Raw genomic sequence first — 22,958 nt, forward strand, 5'->3', positions numbered from 1 at the left:
GTGGGAGCAAGGTGTATTTTGTCCCAGGCCGTGTGGTTCCTTTCTTTATGCATTACTTTATTCTATATTAGCAGGCATAATGTCTGCACAGTTTCCTGCACCACCAAATCCGAATTGATTAACTGTATGCTCCATTTATCTAAACTAATACAGCTGCACTTTTATTTTATCTGAACATCACACACTTTATTTTTCAATAAATAAAGATTTGTTTCCACAAAAAAAATCCCTCAAAATGCCACCAAAAAGAAACAAAAAAACCCTCTCAAAACCCCACCAAAAAGAAACAACCCCCCAACCAGCCCCAAAATAACCAATCAAAACAAATAAACAATAAAAATCTCTACCAAAATCTACAAACCCCAGCCACACTTGTGAGGAATTTTATATCTTGCAGAAGTGGCTTTTTTTTTTTGTTCCATTTGTTTGGCTTTAACAAGAAAATGGTACAATTCTGGTCATATAGATTGATTTTAAGATATAATTTTGCAATCAGTACCCAGCTCTGCATGTACAGCTTGCTTAGGAAATATAAGCAGAAGAAATGAAACAGGACTGTACTTAGAAGCATTCCATGATTTCTAATCCCATAGTATTGCAGTTTGATCAATGTTTGACAAACACAGTACCAAATGTGTTTAATAAGCAGTGTACTCAGTGTAATGGTTCTGTCTGCCCTCTGTAGCAGTTTGTTATCTTTTATCTCAGTTTAAAAGARCTTTCCAGTTTGAACGAATGGATATCTGGTTTTCAATTCCAATGCGTCATTAGAGGAATGTTTTTCTTACTGTGAATTTCTGCTGGCTCCAGCTCTGAGTGCTGCTCTCAGGCACACCTGTGGCCCAAAGAATTTGGAAAGCCAAACACTGAGATCCCTGTACTAACCCACAGCTTAGACTCTTTTAATTTATAGTATTTGGTGTCCAAACAGATGAGGCAGGATGATTAGGCAAATAATACAATCAGTTTGAAAAGTGAGCAAATCTTTTCAATATAATGACTGCTAGACTGCAAAAAATGCATGATGTAGATGTTCAAAAAAAAAAAAAAAAAAAAAAAAAAAAGAAACAAGAGTAATGTGTCCAGAGCTCCCTGCTGATTTTAGTGCCTCCACACCAGATACTCTATGCTTTTCATTGCTGTCTTTTTCTCTCTTTCCTTTTGTTTGTACCATCTATGTGTTGTTAGATACTCTTTTCCAACCAGACAATAAATAACAGACTACTCACTCTGGACTTCAGCCAAAACCCACTGAAAACAATGAAAGATCTCATTGGGATTCACCACCAATTTCAGCAAGCTGTGGGAAAGGCTATGCCCACAACTAGGCTGAACATAGTAYCCAAACCTCATCCATGTCCCCTGATTTCTGGAGTCACAGCACCCACCTCCTGGCACCGAAAAGCCAAGGGTCTGTGCAGAGGCTGTTTGCAGGGAGTGTTTGCARGGCAGGCTGCCCCTGCAGCACCTTCCAGGACAGGCGAGTCCTTCAGCACATGCAGTACAGACCCTGCTGGGAGAGTGTTCAGTGGATGGTCTTGTAATCAACCACAGCACTGAGGAATTCACTGTATGCCACCTTCCCAGAATCCAACACTTTTTTTCTTAACTTAGCTATGTCAGTCTYGGGAATTGAATTGTTTTTCTTCTTTATTTCATGATTATCATTTAYAATGCAAAAAGCCCCTGAAAAGTCTTTAGCCTGTTATTGTAATTATTTAACATTTAGCTGCAATGATATGCATCAGTGACAGCAGAGCTCACCTGATCCCACAAAAATAATTTTTTTATGGCTATTTACTTGAGAGGGAYAGCCACATTGGTCTCATGATTACAACTTCTTATAGTGAATAACCAGGGCTTTCCTTGTCAGATACTCCTTGCCTTCCAAAAGAAAACAAGTGTATCCATCCCCACCAAAATAAAAAGAATGGCATGTTGGATAGAAAATTTCTGGGTCCAATCCTTGATTTTGGTAGCTGCAGGTGGAAAATTTGCAGAGTTTTTCACCCAAATCTGCCACATCCCTGACAGATGTACTACTTTTTCAGGTAGGTAACCTGGGCCTGAAACTCTTTTGGAGTCAGCTGCTAAGCCTGATAAAAGGCCAGTCTTTCCAAAACAGATATAGTCTTGGGGTGATACATAATTTTAAACATGTAAATCAAGCAATCTGCTGGATCGAAGCCATATATAGAAAAGGAGACAGTGGAAAGAATAATTTTCATTACAGCAATCTGTAAAGTTAATAGAGGATAAAAACTCATTTGACTCCTAAAAAATTCTGTCAATCTTCAAGTATTTRCACAAGACATTCACCAGGATTAATGGCTAATTTCCTTTGAAAAAAAAAGAAAGGGAATATTAATTCTGAAGACACTCTATTTAACTGTTTCATCAAGAGCCAAATGTAATTTGAAAGCCTTAAAAAACCCAACCAACCAACCAACCAACCAAAAAACAAATCTGATACTTTGATTTAATTTGTAATCCTCCTCTGCTGTGTTCCAAGAATTATTTTAAAGGTAGCCTATTTAACTGTATTTACAGATTTTAAGGGCAGATAAAGGCAGTAAAACACACATTCACTTTTTTTTTTATCCCATTACACTCTTTGAAAGAAAGCATATGTTTTTAGAATGATCCATGTCTAGAGGGGCTCGCAGTAATACAAAAAAGTCTGCAGTATTGGAGAAATACCTGGAGGTACAGCTGCAGCAATATCCAGGCCCTTCTGTGCCAGACCAAGGGAAAAGCCCTGCAGAACCCTGAAAAGACAGCCTGGTAAATGGGAGGGTAACTTTGAGACAAAACTTCAGTTTTTCAAATGTTCTGYTTATCATCACTATAGTTAAGAACTTCTTGACAGGTACAAAAGAGGAATATAAAAGTTGTTAGGAAACAGTAAAGTGACAGGAATATTTGCAGTTTTCATAGTCTTGTAAAAACAGCAATAATGAATTGTTTTAATTGTTTTCATGCACCTGTCACTTGCCTAATGGGTAAACAAGAGATAYTAAACCAGGCCAAAAAATAATCAGAATTCTACAGATTACAAAAATATTTCCTTCACTGCATAATCTGGGACCCTTACAAGAAAAACATATGAGACAAAAATCAAATCCCAATAATACGAAAAAAAGTAAATAATTGGAGCCAACATCAGATGAATGGATGTCTCCAGGGAAGTGATAACAACATGACATTTCCCAGAAACGCTTTTTATTTTTATTTTTATTTTTATTTTTATTTTTATTTTTATTTTTATTTTTATTTTTATTTTTATTTTTATATTGGAACCTAGACATGTTGCTGGCTTTACAGTAATTTTACAATATCACCTACCATCGTCACTTTCTTTTTTTCTGAGGAAGCAGATTAAGCATATTGAATGGAAGGCCCAATAGCTAGAAAGGATTTGGACTTTATTAATTCTTGTTGAATGGAAACAAAATCTGATGCGGGACAGATAGATAATTTTTGGGGTTTTTTTTTTCTTATTTTAGAATTAGATGAAAACTTAAAAGGAAAAAGAAAAACAAATAAATTAAAGCATAAAAGTGAAGTCCATGCATAAATTCTCAGAGCCACAAAAATATATCTCTACAAAGATATATGGCAATAGCTGGAGTTTTATAGCTGCAAACACTGTTTAACATAATGATCCATTGTGTTCAGCTTGGTATTAATGTGAGCAGAACAAATGCAGAACAAATAGAGAATGGTTTTCTTCCATTTTTCTGAGGCCTTCCATTCCCATCACAGTTTTGGGTTAAGCCAGAGAAAAGAACATGGCCCCAGCTTTTGAAATGAAATTATTAACCAGTGGAAGTGGAGCTGAGCTGCGTGTACAAAGAAAGATGAAACTGAAACTAGAAAAATGCTGATGAGAGAAGTAAGAGAGAGAGATAAATCAGTCACCAGAAAACRTAAAACTAACGTAATCTGAAAGAACCAGATTTGCTTAGCAGAAGAAATATTACTGGTGAAGGCCACCCACTGAAGACTTATTCATTTCCATAGCTGACTGCCTACAACACTTTCTTCTTAAAACTATTTGAGGAAGTAGTTTTTCCTGTTGGGYGCTCATGAAACAATACAGAGAATATTAAGAAACAAGGACCTTTGTTCAAAAATTTGCTCCATCGAGAGTACAAGAGCATGACCCCCTGTTAAATACATCAGCCATGTATACTTTCAGCCATGCTCATAATTCTTCAGACCTTCTTCACCTTCAGACCCAAGACCAAATATCAACCAGGTCTGACTGATATGAAAGTTCTGCTTCAGTAAAATTCTGGGCTTCTCAGTATTGTACCAGCTTTGTCCCTGTATTTCATTTAATGGATAAAAGCCCTCCTAAAACCTAACTAAAACAGGATTCCTACCACTAAGATTGCATTGTATTTTGGTTTAAAACACATTTTAATGTGTTTAGGGTAATTTTATAAAATTGTTATTTATCAGGTGAGGGGAATCTCTCTTGTTGCTGTGCACTAGACTAACCAGGAGCACAAGGCATTTCTCAGGAAGGAGGCCATACACCTGACTAGTCTCTTTTGTTTCCTCACCCACATAGCAAACATACATCCTTTTCAGAAATACGTTTTGTGGGACATAGTAAATTTTCTAGAGACCCTCAAGCAAACGAAAGGAACTATACTTTGAATTCCTGGGCCACATGCAGGAAAGTTTAAATGTAGCTTAATATTTCAAATTATGGTAACTTGTAGTGTAGATGTCTTTAGCACAAAGAATTTTTCTAATATGCAAAGGCTTTGATGTTAAAGGTTGGTATTTCCCTTCTCAATAAAGAATGAGCACTTGGTCCCACTGCTCAATGGGAAGTGGCTTACGTAAGGAAATCCTGACTCCCAGTGGCAAAGAGCAAAAATGCTCCTGAGACTGCCAACATTAGATAGATATCATTATATATAAGATCATTATTACCAAACATAAGATCATTATTACCAACTCCAGGCATAACAAATCATGACAACTAAGCATTTAGAAATACAGATAATGATGAAGATAATTCAAGCAGAATCAGCACTCTAGAAACTCACCAAGGCATGATTAAAAAGTTTAAATATATATTAAATGAGTATTAAGTCCTCTGCATTTTCTAGCATGTTTTTACAGTTCAGTCTGAGTTGATTTTTTTAATCAATAAAGTTTCATGAAAGGCAAGACAGGCTTTAGATTCAAACCACGTATATAACTGCTACATTTAACTTGACAAATTCATTATATTCTACATGTATTTTTAGATGTAACAATCTAAAATACTTAATAATGCTTTATGGAATTTGCAGCTTCTACCACCTAGAAAAAAGATTCTTCTCTCTTCTCTAAGGCTGTACTGATATGGTTTGTGTTTCACCGTTTGTCTTTCTTTAACTTGGATTCAGAACCGTAGGGTCCCTATGAATCAAAGACTCATTCATTCCAAGGTATAGTTCCAATCTTTCGACCTTTTGTTTGGTCTAGCAGATGAGAACTGAGGTAACAGGGAAGAATGATCCTGCAATATTTCTGCTAGCTCTGCTAGCTCTCTGCAATGCAAGGAGAATAGCAGTATTTCCAGGAATAAATCCAAGATCAAGTGCAGAAAATAGAATATTTTGCAACCAGACTAGGAAAACTCAAATCATATTTAACAGGTATGCTGCTTTTAATACTACACAGAATTTCAGGAAAATAAACAAATATTTAAGATTTGAGGAGCTGTTAAATTAACAAAAGAATGAAGTCTGTCTCACAATGGTGTGCTGAAACACTGAACGCAAGCAGCGGCCTCACTTATAAAACAGCGATGARCTATTAACAGTAACAAGAATGACTACCACGTGAGCAACAACATCCTGCTTTTACCCTGACATCATGTGAGAAGTGTACAGAGTCCAAACCACAGATCTCAGAGCAAGCCAGGGCCTTCTCCATAAACCCAGTGTGTTTGAGGAGCTATGTTAGTAACAGACGGTAAAGCGCAGCTGTAGTTATTACACCATAAAAGCAGAACAAACAAGACTTCATCACTACCTGAARTGCTAAATATTGAGTAGAGACGTGGCAGACTAGTAGAAGATGACTTGCTTTTGTTTCTTCTTGTAAGTCTGATGAGTTTAAACCCTATCAGCCYAAGAACCCTATCATGGACCAAGTGTAACAGAAACCTGGCTTTTCAAATAAGATTAGCAAACTAGACCCAAAATACCAGTACTCTGGCATCCTAACAATCAATTAAAAGCTCAGGGTCTTCGCCCTCAAGAAGGGAAGGTCATTCAAAATCACCCATCTACTCAAAATACAGGTACAGCTTTCAGGGAAGCCTGGATAGTCATYCAGAAGAGGATAAGCTCAAGTTCTGTGTGTGCTTACCTCTCAGTACAATCGTGGAAAACTAAAGGTCTGTATCCTGGCATCAACAAAGTGGTGTTCTGAGACCTCACAGCTGCCAGGACCTTCATACAGCCCAGGCTGCTTTTGAGCTTAAGAGAATTCTGCAGAGTCCTAGATCTAGCCATAAACCTTGGAAACAATAATGCTGAATCAGCAGATATTGTAATCTCTCTCTGGAGCTCAGTCTGCTGGGTTTTACCCAATGAACCACCTACTGGGACTTCCACATAAAAAACTGAACAAAGCATATTCCACTAGCCTTCCAAGACACAGAAACTGCTCTCCTTAGAATCCTGTAGCATATACTACAAGTGTAGAACCCTTAAATTAGTTGTGACTCATTATCAGCCCTTGACTGTGCTCAGGACAACAGGAAGAAATTMATCACTCGATGTCAGAACAAAAACTCTAGAAAACTGTGCCCATCAAGTAGGCTTTGCSTTCACATCAGCAAATAACATCAGAGGAATCTGCACCAGAAAAACATCAGAGAATTTTGTACCCTGACATCAGCAAGAAAGCAGTGCTGAGTCAGAAACTCAGAAGGCACAGATATTAAAACAGCAAGATCAGATTTATTTATCCACAAGCACAAGTGTGTGCTCCGACCTCAGCAAGATGATGAGCCAAGCTATGAGCTCATGTGGTATGGGCTTGGGATCTGTCCCACAGAGCAGTAGCTGAGCACGGCTTCAATCAAAGGGATCACCTGGAGAGGATGGTATATCTCAGTRTGGAGAAAGATGACTCTAAGTCATCCCACAAATGCCAACAACAATGAACAAAAGTTCCACAAAATCTAGCCACCTCCAGCCAAGTTCRAAGAAGAAGGACAGTAGCTGGTTTACTCTTTCTTATGGTATAAAGCAGCCAGTCACATGTTCTAGCTGGCCTTTTAATGGGATCTACTCTTGCATACCCCATACAGCACAAAGGAAGCAGAACAATGACAGAGKCTCCAATCTAGACATTCACAGGTTCTTGCAGCATTCGTACAGATAAAACACCAACAAATGTTCACACAGAAAATCAGTTCAGGAAGCTGAATAGACAGGAGACTTTAACCAGAAACATGATAATAACATTTAGGCATTTCTTATGACTGCTGTCCCTGAATTTATCCMATCCCACTCCCCTGATGTATATATTCTTCAGCCCATTACCTTTTGCTCATTACTACAGCAATTCAGTGTAGTAAAGAGTAGATAGGAGGCAGCATTTTGCCTTCTCTCCCATAGGAGAGCTTCTGAATTTTATCACAACTACACCAAAAGTTAAATTGTAATACCTGATATTAGTCTTTGAGCTTCCTACATTCAATGTTCTTTCACAAGTAGTTATTGTATTGCCACTCCCAGAAATGGAAGTCATAAGGTGGGTAGGTAGGTGTTTAAACAACGCACAGTGAAATGTCTACTGCAAAAATCCATTTGTTTTCTTTTTCTGTGATATATATTTCATAACCTAGGGGAAAAGGCATCACATCTAAACTCCTACATATTACACACTGTTCTTTGTCACTGGGTCACCTCAGCTCTGAAAACAGCAGCTCGTGATTCATTGCTTTTTAGCTTCTAGAAAGGGGGACAGCTTAGAAAGAAGACACCAAGGAGAAAATGTACTGCTCAGTCACAGTCACTAATAACAAGACAGTGCAACACAGCACAAGGCCAGCAGCTGCCCTCACTAACACAACTGCTCAGCAGCAGCTACAGGGACAACACAGAGATTCTATTATTCCTCCTGCAGCCTCCTAGAGCTACTRATTCTAAATTAAACCATTAGGATTCCTTATACTTCCCGTAACTCTTAGCTCACATTAATTTATGCAGTTTTGTCCCTTACTGGTTATTTCAGATACAGCTTTCAAAATGTGTTCACAAGTGTAAAGACCAGAAAATGACATTTTGTGTGTTAATACTGGGGTAGCCCACTGCAGATTAGATGTGAAACTGTAAAAAAAATGGACAATTTAGGAGACTTCCTTCTCTGGACAGATAAGAGGAGCTCTTTAGAGTCACTCATTTTAGTTTCCTGGTGTTATGAGACCATTGAGGCCCRAATTACTTTCCTCAGAAATGCAGCAGTAGTTTCCTTTTAGAATCTGATTAATGCTRTTCTGTCAATACAGGGAAGAAGGATTAGCACCATGTTTGTCACAGTAGCTTTGAATTCTAGAATAATTTTACTAACTTGCAGACACCGATGGAGGGATAGCAATTGCCATTTTGTTAAGTTAAAATGAAGGGTAAATAATCTATTTTACCTGAAGGAATATGCCTTTCCAGTCGCATCTCATGTGCTTGTGACCACTGGAGAAAGCAAAAAGGATAGGGACTACATTTTGATCTCTGGCTTAGCATCTTCTTTCTGGATTGTTTAATCTTCATCATTGGCCTTTCTTGAACCATGCAACCTAAATGTATCTGCTGAAGAACAGAATCAATCTTCTAATTTTTTTTCCTCGTGACCTTTGCATCTCTTAGTTAATTCGGCACTTTTTGTCTTCAAAGCAGATCTCTCCCTAAGATGGCCCATCTGGTACAGGAGGTGGTCATTTCAGTCACTCATTTTCAGTGGTGTCAATAACCAGCAACAAGTCAATTGCCTAAGAGCTGGMAGAATTTTTTTTCCACATACATATTTTCATAAATTCTGTTTTGCAAGCTTTGTATGTGTATGCTAGTAGCAGAATGGCAGGAGATAGAGTAACTGGTAACTGAAGCTGATTAACAATTTCTTATGCAATAATTCCTGGGAAGGAAAGATCACAGCAAACTTGCCGCCACCTATAAAATGCTCTTCCTTCAAAGCTGAACTGCTCAGTTTACTTTTGTATTCTTACCAGGAAAAGAAACAAGTGTTGGCATTTGTAAAGCACCCTGAACTTTAAACGCTATGCACATAAATACCAAAGAGGAAGTATAGAAAGAAAAATCCTTATCACCTTAGAAATAAAGAAGAAAYAAAGTGGTAAAGCACCAAAGCAATTCCAAGGTAAACCTGGTAAGTTTTAGAGCAAATGAAAAATTAGTTAATATTAAAAAAAAAAAAAAAAAAAAAAAAAAAAAAAAAATTTAAAATAAAAAAAAAAAAAAAAAAAAAAAAAGTGAATGAAAGATTTCTGCATTTCCAGAGGAATGGGTAGCAAGGTGTTTTTTAATACTTAGGTGTTGCAACAGAAGAGCAAGTACTCTCTCATTTCACAGAGAAATAAGATCCCAGTGAAGCAGCAGGGGATCCTGAGCTTCCTAGCAGACCCGTTGGCAAAAAGSAAAGAGACTATTGGGAAACTAGCTTCCACACGCCAACTTTAATTTTCATGATTCTCAGAATCTCATGTGCCACATGACACAGCAAATTATTTGAGCCTTATGTACTATACTGGGGCCAGAAGACTTTGTTTATAAAAATACATCAAAAAAGGTCCACTAAAGGAAGAAGTCTCCCAGCCTTAAGTGGAAACAACTTTACACAGGAAGTTTCACATCTCATACACAGAATGGAGGTCCTTGAATAATTTAAATTAAAATAAGACCTATTCACTGCCTTAGAAGTATCTGATATTCAGGAAGGTCCTCTACATAGGAATGGATTTAATTTATTAATCCCCTATTAATTGTGCTAATTAAATATATTTTTATCATTCATTATATATTTAACCAATATATTTCAGATATTTAATAATTTAATAACTTTAGTCACACTCAAGTCTAAATCAAGAAAAAGGAATGAAGCACAAGTCTACTGTTTATGTAATTGCTTGAAAAGAAACCACCATCAGCAACAGTGGCAGCCAAGGAACTCAGGAACAGCAGCACCTGTTCATTCTTGCTTTATACTGATCACCCAAAAAGCTTAAGAAAAACATCAGTGATCAATAGCAAGAAAAAGGTGCTTATTAAACTTTGTGTTATTTTGTGAGAAAGCATACTATCTTTAAAAAAAGCACTGCCAACTTGCAGCCCTTGAAGATTTTAGACTATTGTACACTTAGTTCAYTAATGAAATCATTAAGGATAGGTCAGCAGTTTGGAAAAAAAACTCTGGAGCGACATCTCCAGCAACAAGAAAAGTTGCTTTAAAAACTGAAGAACATACGCTAGACATAAACTAGCAGCTTCACATACCAGRAAACTGAGGATCTAGGCAAAGCTATTAAAATGAAAGCATTTGCAGTGAAGAGAAAACATCAGAAGTAGCAACAGGGAGAGAATTCACATCTACATGACAGGGTGTGAGCTGTTACCAGTTTGACTAGTTTTCTRTTATCCCCAAATTCACAAAACCTTCAGGCTCATAAACCCGAAGTTTTAGGAGAAAAGAAAAAGAATCAAGCAAACCATATGTAGGGGAAACTGTTTTTCATTCTGAAGGTACAGGGTAAAGARACGCAAAGAAAACTGTTCCTGATTAGTAATGTAACAATCCACTACTCAGTTACAAGTAGGAGGTGAAGCGGTTTCTTCCACCTGCCTGTTCTCCACAGACCAAAAGAAAGCCCAAGGCAAAGAACTCCAGATATGTGGGAAAAGGTATTTCATTAATCTGATRCATTTTGCCAGAGTACAAAAACAGATCAGATGCCCAACAAGACTGAATAGCTAATGCTGGAACACATCTRTTGAGAGTGAACTTGTATGCATTTCTCTGCCTAGAAAATGCCTCTTTCCAGAACACTACTAATCTCTGAGCCTAGGCAGAGGAGTGAGAAGATTAATCAAATCACATGATTTAGTTTTTCTAGGAAATGTCCAAGATATAGATTAGAATAACATCAATACATTACACCCAGATTTGTAAACTATTGAGAAAATCCAAACTAAACAATGATTTCTCATGCTGGCTTTAGAGGAAAGGTTTCACTCCTTTTCTGGAAGTGGCACAAAACCAAAAAACTAATTTTATTGTTACTGTTTACCATCATAGAGACCAAAGATGGGTCTAAAMCTAATGTTTGAAGAAGAATGCTCCAAACAGATATCAATATGAYTTCTCACAGGGAAGGGTTAAACTGTAGCCCAGACATTTCCGGAACAAACTCAAACTGAAACCAGAAAAAAAAAAAGATTTAATATGTCATTTTACTGATACCTTCAGAAAGAAACCCACAAAAGTGCAGATGCTTAACAAGTAAAAACTATGTCTGAATCACAAGGAAGGTAATACTAGCTTACCTTATAACAAAAGATTAAAAAATCATTGCTGTCATAGCTTAACAACAACCCAGTTTCCTCACATTAAAACTGTCTTAATTTTCCCCTCATGTTTTACATCATAAGTAAGCCCAGTCAAATAAAAAAAAGAGGTTTGAATATTACATTTACAAAACTATTTACAAAGGATCACAAATAGCCCAAACAATCACTCACTATTACAAGGAATACTTTAAATTAGAAGAAGTTTCACTGTTTCCTACATGTAAAAATAATGCTGAATACCTCTTTTAAATTAATGCTCCCAAAATTCAAAAATATCCCTTCTGTTTGGGGATGGAATCAAATCACAAGCTTTCASAGCTGCCAGTTTTCTCTTCTGCACTTCCATGTTACATTTCCGTTTTCTTTTCCTGTGGTTGGTAATGAGTCTCACATATGTCTACAGAATTTCATGGGTCTGGTATGAGTAAATTAGACCAAGATAATGAGAGGAAAATTAATTAAATCTTAAGAATGTGAAGAATTCTTCATTAAGCCCATCTAAAATATCTAAATTATTTTCAGAGCTAAGTTTTTTTTTGCCTCTCTGACTTCCAAAGGAATCACTGCAAGAAGTTTACACATTGTATGGGTAGAAAGTTCCTTGAGTGACCATGTTTTCTCTCCTAATCTCACTTCACTACAGCCACATTACTGCTAAAAAATCCCCAAAATTTAGAACATGAACAGATCAGTGAAAAGAACARTAGTGCTCTCTGGTCCAGTAATTCTTTTTCTTTGTAGGTAATACACCTTGATACCTGTAATGGCATGAATGTAATTTTTAAAACCTTAATTTTATTAATATGCAATCTGTAGGAAAGTCAGGTAAGAACTATGTAACAGCTGTCTCCCACTAAAAATCAGTTTTGAAGTTCCTTTCATATCAGCTGAAAGACACAATTACTGAGGTTCTGGATGAAAGAGCCAGTACTGCAATTGCTTAAATTCTAGCACGATAGTTGTGCCTGGTTGAGCCTGTGTTTCTGGAGTTTTAATCAGAAAATTTACTGGAATTAACAGTATCTCAGATAAGAGGAAAATAGTAAGTGACTGAAGCTGAGTTTCTTTATGAAGTGTGCAAGTGCTTGCAAGTACTTCTAGATAGTACCTGCTTTCTGTTATTTCTAAATATATTTTTTTAATTATTCTGAGTAGCAATGTCATAAACTATCAGATCTGATTTTCAGGTAAGAAATCTAAGTCTGAAGCACTTTAAAAAACATTACATAAAGAATGAATTAAATAAAATCACTTCCATTGTCATAGAGAATGAACTGAAGAAACTACTTTAAGCATACTCTAGCAGTTAATTGTATAAAAAGCTAAAATTTGTGTTGTGCATGTGCTTGGGATGATTATATGTGTCCATCCACAGAAAAAAAAAAAACTCAAACAAAAAACTTGTTAAAAGTGTAATCCATATATTTTTATTTATAAAAGGTACAGCAAAATATTAATGAATATATGCACACAGTAGATGTTCCTTTGTGGGAACTACACCTTCTTTAGCAGGTGCCATTGTGTGTTCATCAGTATTGCAATCAAATGGCACTCATGCTAATTTCATAATTAATGAAACCTTCCAATACAGTGTCTCATGGCARAGAATCAAGATTCAATATTTTGAATAGTGGAGGTAGAGAACATCTCAAGAAAGAAGAGTCTTATAAAAGAATACACTCAAAAATATTGAAGGCTTTTTCAGTATAAAGAAAATCTTTAAAAACAGAAGATCACTCAAAATCATTTGCAGCAACACTTTCCCTCCACAGGTCTTCAGTAGGTAGAAAATGAAAGTCACATTCTTAGCCAGCTGTGAGCAAATGGATAGCTCAGATTTCTCTTCTYGCTTTGACTGTGCCCTTAAATTCCACTCCTAGTATCTGCAGTTACTGCTCCTCTTGCCACTCAAATCCAAGCTGGCAGTGGGAAGCCCAGTCACTCCCTGAAGCTTCTGGTGTGAGTTACCCACAAGTTTCTTAGATCTAATCCAGACTGGTCATTCATGTGCTAYACACAGACTAATGCCTTTCAGATTTTTTTAGCTGTATCTTAATTCAAGCAGGGACCAAACAAGTCATTAGACAACCCTGGTTCCATGTGAAAGTCTTTAAAAATCTTCTTTCGATTTGATTATTTTCAAAGATCTTGGCTTATGCTTCCAGGGAATTGAGAACTTCAACAACATCAATCACTCTGCTGTCTTCCAACACTTCAACGCTTCTATCATGTTTTCAAAGATTAACATTATCCTCAGAGGTAAGCATTACCAACTGTATTTTCAAAAAAGTATTTGGGCATTATTGTCGCAGCTGATAACTCAGACCATCACAGTCTGGGCCTCTTAACCACTGTACCAGCTGTGCCTACTGTAGTAATCCCCAGGCTTGTAATAAGTCCTTGCTCAGAATTCAAAGCACAAACTAGTACACGATAAGCTTTCATTGTATATATAAGACACAACAGGACACTGACCATTTCTCTTCATTTAAACACAAATCAGTCTTCCGTATATCAATGTTTCCCCTCCCTACTCATACATAGTGGCACCACTTCTCTGCAGCAACGTGGTTACAGACAAAAGTCACAGGAGACGACYGTAATACAAAAGGAAAAAATCTACCTAAACCAAAACAGCCAGTACTTTGTTGGTACTGACTTGCAGACACACAACAAAAAGTCTTTATATATTAAAATATCCCCWATAATTTCCCTGCTCTCCTTGATCTGCTGCAAAGTTATGAGGGTTCACTTAAAACATTGTGCCAATTGCAGCAGAACAGCATGKTGTGGTTGAGGATGAGTAAAACAGAGAGACAGAATGCCTACACAATGTACATAAACACACACATACATAGCCTGAATTTTTCAGTTGATACTTACACAGGGAACAATCTGGGGGCACATATCCTCTTTGCCCCATATGTTCTATACCACTTACCCAAGAGCAAATAACATGCATGAAATCAATCCGAACCACTGGGACCTTTCCTCTCTTCACTGATAACAAGGATTGCATATGGCATGAGTCAATGGTAAATCAAGCCTCAYGATCTTTACAGGGAGTTTTGCCTCATGAAACTACCGGCAGTCACTGAAACATAACTCACAGATCTTGTTGAAATAGCACCCAAGTACAGGTAAATGCAGAAATGTACAACTTGAGATTTGCTTATAGCATTCCTTCCTATAAAATGACTTGCAGTGTTAAAAAAAAAAACAAAAAAACAAACAAACAAAAAAAAAACCCCAAAAAAATCCAACTAAAATTCAGCCAGTCTATGTGTAAAAACATGGTGTGCAAGAATATTTCTGAGCCAGTGAATTGTGTGCATGTCTGTGACAATTGAGGTAGATGTTTTTTCCTGTTCCCAATATGTTCCAGCATATACTTATTTAAGTTCCCAGCGCGGCGATGCTAAACAAACTTGTATCTTCAGTCTCATTMAAGGCAGGCATTTTGTCTAAGTCTTTGACTCAGGAGCAGCATTCACTTCATCCCCAGATTGYGCAGGCTTGCTGCTTCCTCTTAATGTTAAAAATGAGTATCTCAGTCCTCCTGCCATACTAAAGAAAAGAGAATGAACAATGGTGTCAGAGATATCTGATGTTACAGATGTCACCTCATAGGCACATTCCTTTCCTTCTGAAGGACCAAAAACACCAGCTGTAATTAACTAGRAGTGCTTCAGAGCTACATAAACCATCTGAGAAAGCAGCCCCGAGCAGGCAAAAATCAATTACCAGTTTCTCACACAGATTTGTACACACAGATGCAACATATCATCCAAGCACAGAAAGTAAAACTCACAAGTTAAAACTTATATTCAATAGGCACAACTCATTCAGTCAGTGTTCTCACTCCCACATCACTTGGCTATTACTTGGAAGCMTTGCAACTCATAACAAAATGAAAGAGAACCAATTCAATTCCCGCAGTAAAACTGCAGGCATATTTCCACAATTAAGGACATACCACAGTAAGATTTAATATCTGAAAACAGACACGAAAAGACATAACTAATGAACTTTACATCTTGAGGCAGTGCTTCTTCAGGCTAGCAGTTCCAAAACTGCATTATCTAAATGAGCCAAATCAAATGAAACTAAAATTATAGCTCACTGAAAAATTTCCAGCTTTAATAAATAAARGCAATTCAAGTTTCACTTACCAAATATTTAGCCCTATAAAGTTTAACATGGAAAATATGTAATCTCCACCAATCAACATTCCAATGTAAGCGATGGATATATTCTGAAAGGAAACAAAAGTCATGCATTTATTTGAGTCAGATTTTATCTCCATGAATATAAGTGATATAAATTAATTCACTTTTCTAAGGAAATAACTATACTGTGTTGCTGACCACTTTAATAATAGCCTTTAAATTCACTTCATGGAATGTCAGACTTATGGATAATGTGGCAATGAAAAGAATAATAAAATCAGTATGTTTTCTAAATGCATGAATGCACTGAAAGTTACTTTCTGGGAAAAAAAAATAGAAGAAAATCAGCGATTTGATATTAAGGAAAATGGAGCTAAGGCCACCTTTTGAAATTTATTTCTTTTTAATGTTTGGAATTCAAATCCCGTTTTTTTTTAAAGTGGGTTTTGGGCTCTCCATCATTAAAAGGATGCCTTAGAGTAAAAGTTCTTTATCATTACCTTAAGAGGGTTATTTACTTACTTCTCCAACCAAATGCACACTGAAATCACTTGGTATATGTTCAAGATAGGTGCAATTTAAAGTTAAAGATACTACCTTTCACCCACCCCCATCCAGTTTTGGAAAAATTGTTCCCTAAAGATGGAAGGAAAGCTGTAAAACTGTGTGATAATTTTACCAACACTTTGTTGTTTTCAATTTTTTTAGCAGCTCTTCTGGACGATAACATCACTCTCTATCAGCCTCTACTGGAGACTGCTGCACTGTTAACTGCTTCTCAAATTTAAAGCTGTTCAAAGTGTGTCAAAGACTATTATAGCCCAGAAAATAGAAATATTCTTGCTCTGACTTAACGGTTTGATGCAGACACACAAAATTTAAAAGAACAAATTAATCTTGCAACTTTCAAAAAAAGAAAACAAAAATGTAGAAAGGTTAATACAATCCTCCTCTTGCAGATTTTGTTATGCTGAAGGTACTGTTTTCCTTAGTCATGGAAGGGAGCACTTTCAGTACTATTATTCCTGTGCCTAAGCTAGTTTGAATTCTGAAAGTGTTTGGCCCACAACTGCAGAAGCTTTATCCTTTAATAAAACTCTTTCAGCTTTACAGCTATGTGCATCTCTCCAAACCGGCCTACAAAAAAGTGCATTGTAGTCAGGGATGTTCCCAGACATGCTGTCCTCATCATTGCAAAGGAAGATGYACATTGTTAAATTAAAATCGGTTAAAGAAAACAGACTGTAAGGACACCAGGTTTGGTTTTTAAGACATACGTGTTTTGGTGTAGATCAAATTGACCTGAATTTGTACAAACCAAAATGAAATAGTCTGTTCAGCTGGCAGACAAGTTCTCACAGAGAGGCTGAGGCACTCAACCATAAAGCACACTCCATACTTCAGCTTAGCCATTATTCTTTACCTATGAAAGCCCTGTATATCACCAGCAAAGGAAATTAGTTCAGCCCAAGGTAAAAGCAGCTTAGTCTGTATCACTTCACCTGGATTGGCACCAGGGCATCTTGACTAACACAGGGCAACTGAATAAACAGAGGCAGGGAAAGTACCCAATGAAATGTTACTAAACGTTCACAGTTTAATTAAAGTGGTTTGAGTTTCTCTTGTAGGAAACATAAAAATAGATCAATACTAACAATGCTTTCTAAAATATACCTGAGCTCAAATGCAAGAGAACAGGGTCACTTTGTGGTGTGACCTTGTTTGGCACAAGTAGTGTCTCAGCATTAGTCCTCATTTTTAGTTTCCATTTCAAAGTATACAATATGATTGCTGACACAATGTTCTTCCCTCTCTATTTGAGCATTTTTATTTCCCTCTTCTGCTCCATAACTYACCTTGATGGCACCAACTACAGTTGTTGTGAGTGCAGAATTGTAATGACTGCATAAGACAGTAGAATACATCAAGAGAAACCTAAATAAAGAAAAAAAATTTTATAAATTCCTCCCAGGGAGCTCAGAAGTTTAGCAACATTCTGAGAAAAAAAAAAAAAAAAAAAGAAAAAAAATTTTATAAATTCCTCCCAGGGAGCTCAGAAGTTTAGCAACATTCTGAGATATTCATTTTCTAAATCAGTATTTTTCTGGGCTCTATAATCCCACCAGTTTCAAACCCTGAAACAAAATTTCTATGAATCTCTATTTTAAGTTAATGGCATTCAAAATATCATTCAGCATATCCAAATATATGTTAAAATGTGMTACTTGAGCTCTAGCAGAGTCACCCCTTTTCTCTGTGCTTTTTAAATGTCAGTATTTGAATTTTGTTTGACTCCTTGTTTGTGGCATGTGGAAGAGCAGAACAGGATGAAACTCATTCTTCCTTTGACTCTGCCGTTTCAACAGGAACAACGCATTGTTTTATTACTTTTAGCTCTCCTACATTTTCCCTGCTTTAAAGAATAAACACACTGAAACAGCTCCTATACTCAAGGACTTACATGCTATTAACTGCAAAGAAATTAGATGATCAGAAGACAGAGACAGAAGAGAGAGTACAGACAGTACAAAGATAAATGTCAWGATGTTCAGCATTGTACTGTGAGGTCAAAAACCCAGATAGCACTGAACAGCTATTTAAACCATTAGAAATAATTAAAACTCAAGACATAATCCTAGGGGAAAACCCATTTTCTTTGAACTTTAATATAACATATTAGTCAGTCTTACATTTGAGATTTGCAATTTGAAACTGTCATGAAAACATCCTGCTCGATTCCCCTGTGTCCTTACCCCAAAAAGCAGGAAAGAACAAATTGAAAGACAAACAAAAAATTTGTCCAGTGCTGGAAATGTGTTGCCTATTAAAAAAAAAAGAAAAAGAGAGAGAATTATGTGCTTTATAATCAACTGTAAACATATATAAAATGTACTTAATATGAAAATATCTAAATTCACAAAATACATTTAATTCATACCAAAATTATGAACCATTTATATTACTACCGGAAACAATTTTATGCATCTAACTTGAGTGACAATATGATGACAGCAACCATGATATCTAGACACATATCTGTAACATGCATAGCAGTGCAGAAAGACAAGTGCACACTGTAAGCAATGAACATAAATGCAATACAGAAAACTGTGTTTTGGTCTTTACTGACAAATACTAACACTGTGATTAGTAACACATAATAAATAGTGTTGATATGAGACAGACAGAAACAGCAAATACATAAATAATTCCCTCTAAATACATCCCACACACAGATTCATGAGCAGCTTTCAAGGCCCAAGTCTGCATCTTTGAACATTACTAACGTTTCTCAACAATGAAGGTCAATGACAAGGCTCAAACATCACTTTGAAGTCTCCTCCTTAGTSAGTGCAGCAAACAAACAAAACAGGCACTAAGAAATATGTCACAGATTCTTTTCCATTTCTAGTAACTCCCAGATATGCTTCACCTTAATCTGATAAATTTAGACTCGCCTCTGTATGTACAAAATTCAGTTAAGGCTGAACACATCCCTGAGAAACAGAAAAAGGCCATGAGTCCATGCTGAGCTGCAGCCAGCTGAGCCTGTACCATGTGAGGTAGCAAGTAAAAGGGATTTGAGCAACTCTGCCCTGCTGGAATTGTGCTGGTGTGCAACAACAAACAGCAGAGCATAACAGAGAGCCATTCTGGAGCTTCCTTCCTCTTACATTGCATCATGCTTTCCTGTCCTCACAGTGAGCCAGCTGGTGAAGGAGAAATGASTTACTGGGACACCTACAAATTCCAGTCTCTATAAGATTCTATAACCAGCTAGGCGAGCAGCAGCATGTATCTATCTCACAGATGTGGTACTGATGTTTTGACTAGCAAAAGACATACGCTGTGATGGGTCAATGCAAGAAGCTCTGTCAGGGTAAAAGCTGGTCTGAAAATCTAAGTACAAGCGTTAACAATCATTTGCTGACTTGTCATCAGCATTTTTACATTTTCTCCATTTTCTCTGTGATTTGACTTCTGTATGTCACATTGACACTAGTTATCTGCATCATTTAATAGGACCTCTMTTATTAAGCAACCAAACCAATGTGATGCACAGCAAGCACAGTRTATTTGTCTATAAAACATTTAGTCTATTCAGGTAATTGAGCACTATGTTGCTTGCAGCAAATCAGCTAGAGCACAATACACTCTTTTTTTTTTTTTTTCCCGTGCAGTAAACCCAGCAACAAGGTAAACTTTTCTGAGCAGCTGTCYCAAAATGTCTCCAACCCTGCGTGCTGAAAAAGCAGCTGAAACCATACAGGTATACAAACTTTGGGCATCTTTTTCAAGATAGGCAGCAGCTGCGTTTTCCTAAACTGGCACAAAGTCATGCTGCACTAGTGTCATKAAGAGATTTCACATTCACAGCAGACCTAAACCCACCGCTTTCAGGGAATCAGAGTTTTTTGCTTAAAGCTAAAAATACAATGACAAAACCATATGTGTTCAGGACACAACAAAATACAACAGAGAATGCTGCAATTATTTATTACACTCTCCAAAGAATTTTCAGTGGTATATGTCAAACATCTCCAGAAATAAATATGAGTCAGTAGACTCATTTTACTRTTAAGAAAAAGGCAACTCAGCAAGTCTGTGARGGAGCCAGGAAAACCTTCTGGTCTGATACTTTATGTATCAGGACATACTGCCCATGGATACTGTATTAGGAGTACTGGGGAGAGTCTTGCTCTCATTCTAGGAGAATGTAAAATGTAGGTTACCAAACTAGACTGAGACTAAACAGAAATCTGTCCTGGACTAAAGAATGAGAGGACTGGAAATAGTCTGTATGTCTGCAATCTCATTTTAGAGCATATGGCAAATCACACAGTGCAGCTGGATTCTCAATCAACTRCTCTAGATGGGAGCATACATTAGTTCATACACAGACTCACACGAGGACTATCACACAAATTCAGCTTCTCCTTAAGTGAAAAATCGTAAGTTCTTACCTGTGAAGGGCAAGTCCAACTCACACTTTTCAAATACTAATCACTAACATGCAGGTAGAATTACCTCTTCAATAACAAACAAAAAGCCCCACCTTCTCCCCAAACACCACCTGAATAAAAAAGCATTATCAATCTGAGATACGCAATATTGCTACTTACCTGCTGAAAGTCTCCAGTAAAATAGCTAATAGTAGCTGTTGGAATCACCATGAAACAAGCATTATAGAACAGGACACCATATTTTCCCAACTCCTAGGAAAAATGAAACATGGTGTTTGGCATTAAAAGTCATTTGGGAGCAAAATACCACATATTACTCTGACAATTCTTCTGACCCTATTGTYAATGAGCAAACAGAACATAATACTTCTCAATTAAAAATACAACCTTGCAATCCTTGGATTCAGTGCTTCGTACTAAGTTGAATTTCCACTTCAGTCACTTCGTGCACTSAGCAGAGTATTGCTGCTCTATTACACCTTAGACACTTTTTATACAACACCAGGAACTTCCAAARGCACTGGTCCAAAAGTGCTTTACGTTGACTTCACGTAAGACTCTGCCTGGCCAGGGAATTACCCAGTCCATCCATGAACCATGCAAATCAACCATGAAAGCATATAACAGGAGAATGAATGAAGTCTGACTTGCAGATGGAGATCTGTAATCACTGGTAATTGATGGAACTTTATGAAACCTGAGGATTTCCATATATCTTCTGGTTAACTTGCTTGACAGAAAGACAGAAAATCAGGAGAAATAAAAAATAGCTTTCCCTGCCTCCAGATTCARCCATGCTATTTAGCAAATCTCCGAAGCCTACTTTTTCTCCTGCATTTTGCAGAAAAACTGTGAGGCTGTTAAGAGCTGCTTGTAAATAAAAGTGCAGTCTGGCACCAACGTGATATATAAGATTATTAAAAGACATATATTTCTGCTGTATGGAGTCAAACACAGAAGTCAGTGATCAAATTTCTATCCTAGACTGCTCTTGCTATGGCTTGGTATGTTTCATGGCACTGTATTTGAAGAGCAGCCTGCTCAACATTTACATAAGTAATATATATCAAGGTTTTATCTAACTCCTTAGTATACCTGCCTTTGCTGTAGACTTGATTTTAGATAACCAAAAAAGRCTACAGCTACTGTGGTTATTGGCTCAGGCTGAGCAGTTCCCTGTTTATCTTACAAAAGCCTCACTTTAACTGTGTTTCTAGTTAAAAAGCCATCCTCCTGATATTAATATATATCAAATTCAAATATACAGGTACACTGTTTGTTTATGGTTTGCATTTATGTTTTTTTTAGTAACCACAAACTCTGCCTCAAAGATTGGGAGAAGATAAAATACACTGTTTGTTTAACAAAACCTGGCCAGAGATACAATTTTTTTCCCAGGAAGTTCTGTATTAAGGATACATATATCAACTGACATATGGAAGTAAATTAAACTATTTATTAGTTCATAACAGTAAGTACATAAAGGTCATATAATAAGTATCCCATTGTTATCATATTGTCTGTAGACTAATATGATAACGATTATATGATTATAGCTAATATGTCATAATGCTAAATTCAATCTCGTCACCTCACAGTTACCTTTGGATCAATTTTCTGCTTTGTATAAACTCCATTTGCTGCTGTGAAGATATCGTTTAGCAACACAAAGATGTAGCCCTCCAAATTGAAAGACAGATCAGACCTGGGAAAGAAATATTATATGGTAAATAAGCAAAAAATATGCAGTGAATTCTATTACCTTGCTTACCTAGACAAACATTGTAAATGAGGATATGCAAATCCTGTGAACTCCAGTAAGTCAAGCCTTCTTTGTAACTCAAAGTCCTTTACATTTCTCCAGTCATAGGACCATCACAAATGAGACATCAGAGAGTTCCTAGTACTTAGTGTGAAAGTGGCAGGAAATGTTCAGTTTTCATTTAGAGAAAAATTCCTCATCTTAACCCTGACAACCAGTCCAATTATTACTGACTGTACTTACCTATTTCTTTTAATACAAAAAGTAGCTAGGGAATAAAATCTGTTTTTACAGTCAGATCAGACATATTGTCATCCTTTCTGTTTTGACTAGTTACCTCATTGAAATCRGGTAATTAATTTAACAGGACATGGCTCTGAGTCATGTCACATGGAAAATATTTCCCCATGTTCATAGGAAAGCCAGGAAACAAACAAAACATTATCTTGTTGGGTAATGT

The 22,958-nt window shown here is 36.7% G+C and overlaps 1 protein-coding gene across 2 annotated transcripts in view; it reads right to left on the reverse strand.

Moving 5' to 3' along the window:
- Positions 1–2,477: 2,477 nt before the first annotated feature.
- Positions 2,478–22,958, reverse strand: part of SLC35D2 (solute carrier family 35 member D2) — a 33,341-nt gene continuing 12,860 nt past the window's right edge. Inside the window, exons 7-12 of one of the 2 annotated variants that reach the window (XM_057384553.1) lie at positions 22,339–22,441; positions 20,896–20,988; positions 18,526–18,593; positions 17,629–17,707; positions 15,776–15,858; positions 2,478–2,768 (exon numbers count right to left, since the gene is read on the reverse strand). In XM_057384553.1, coding sequence (XP_057240536.1) covers positions 2,651–2,768; positions 15,776–15,858; positions 17,629–17,707; positions 18,526–18,593; positions 20,896–20,988; positions 22,339–22,441 — 544 coding nt within the window. In that variant the 3' untranslated portion in view covers positions 2,478–2,650. Of the gene's footprint in view, positions 2,769–13,021; positions 15,171–15,775; positions 15,859–17,628; positions 17,708–18,525; positions 18,594–20,895; positions 20,989–22,338; positions 22,442–22,958 lie in introns of those variants that run through there. The other variant, XM_057384562.1, reaches the window with a different exon arrangement.

Source organism: Malurus melanocephalus, unplaced genomic scaffold (assembly GCF_030028575.1).
Source record: "Malurus melanocephalus ecotype Western Australia unplaced genomic scaffold, MMel_1.1 scaffold_15, whole genome shotgun sequence".
NCBI classification, from domain to species: domain Eukaryota; kingdom Metazoa; phylum Chordata; class Aves; order Passeriformes; family Maluridae; genus Malurus; species Malurus melanocephalus.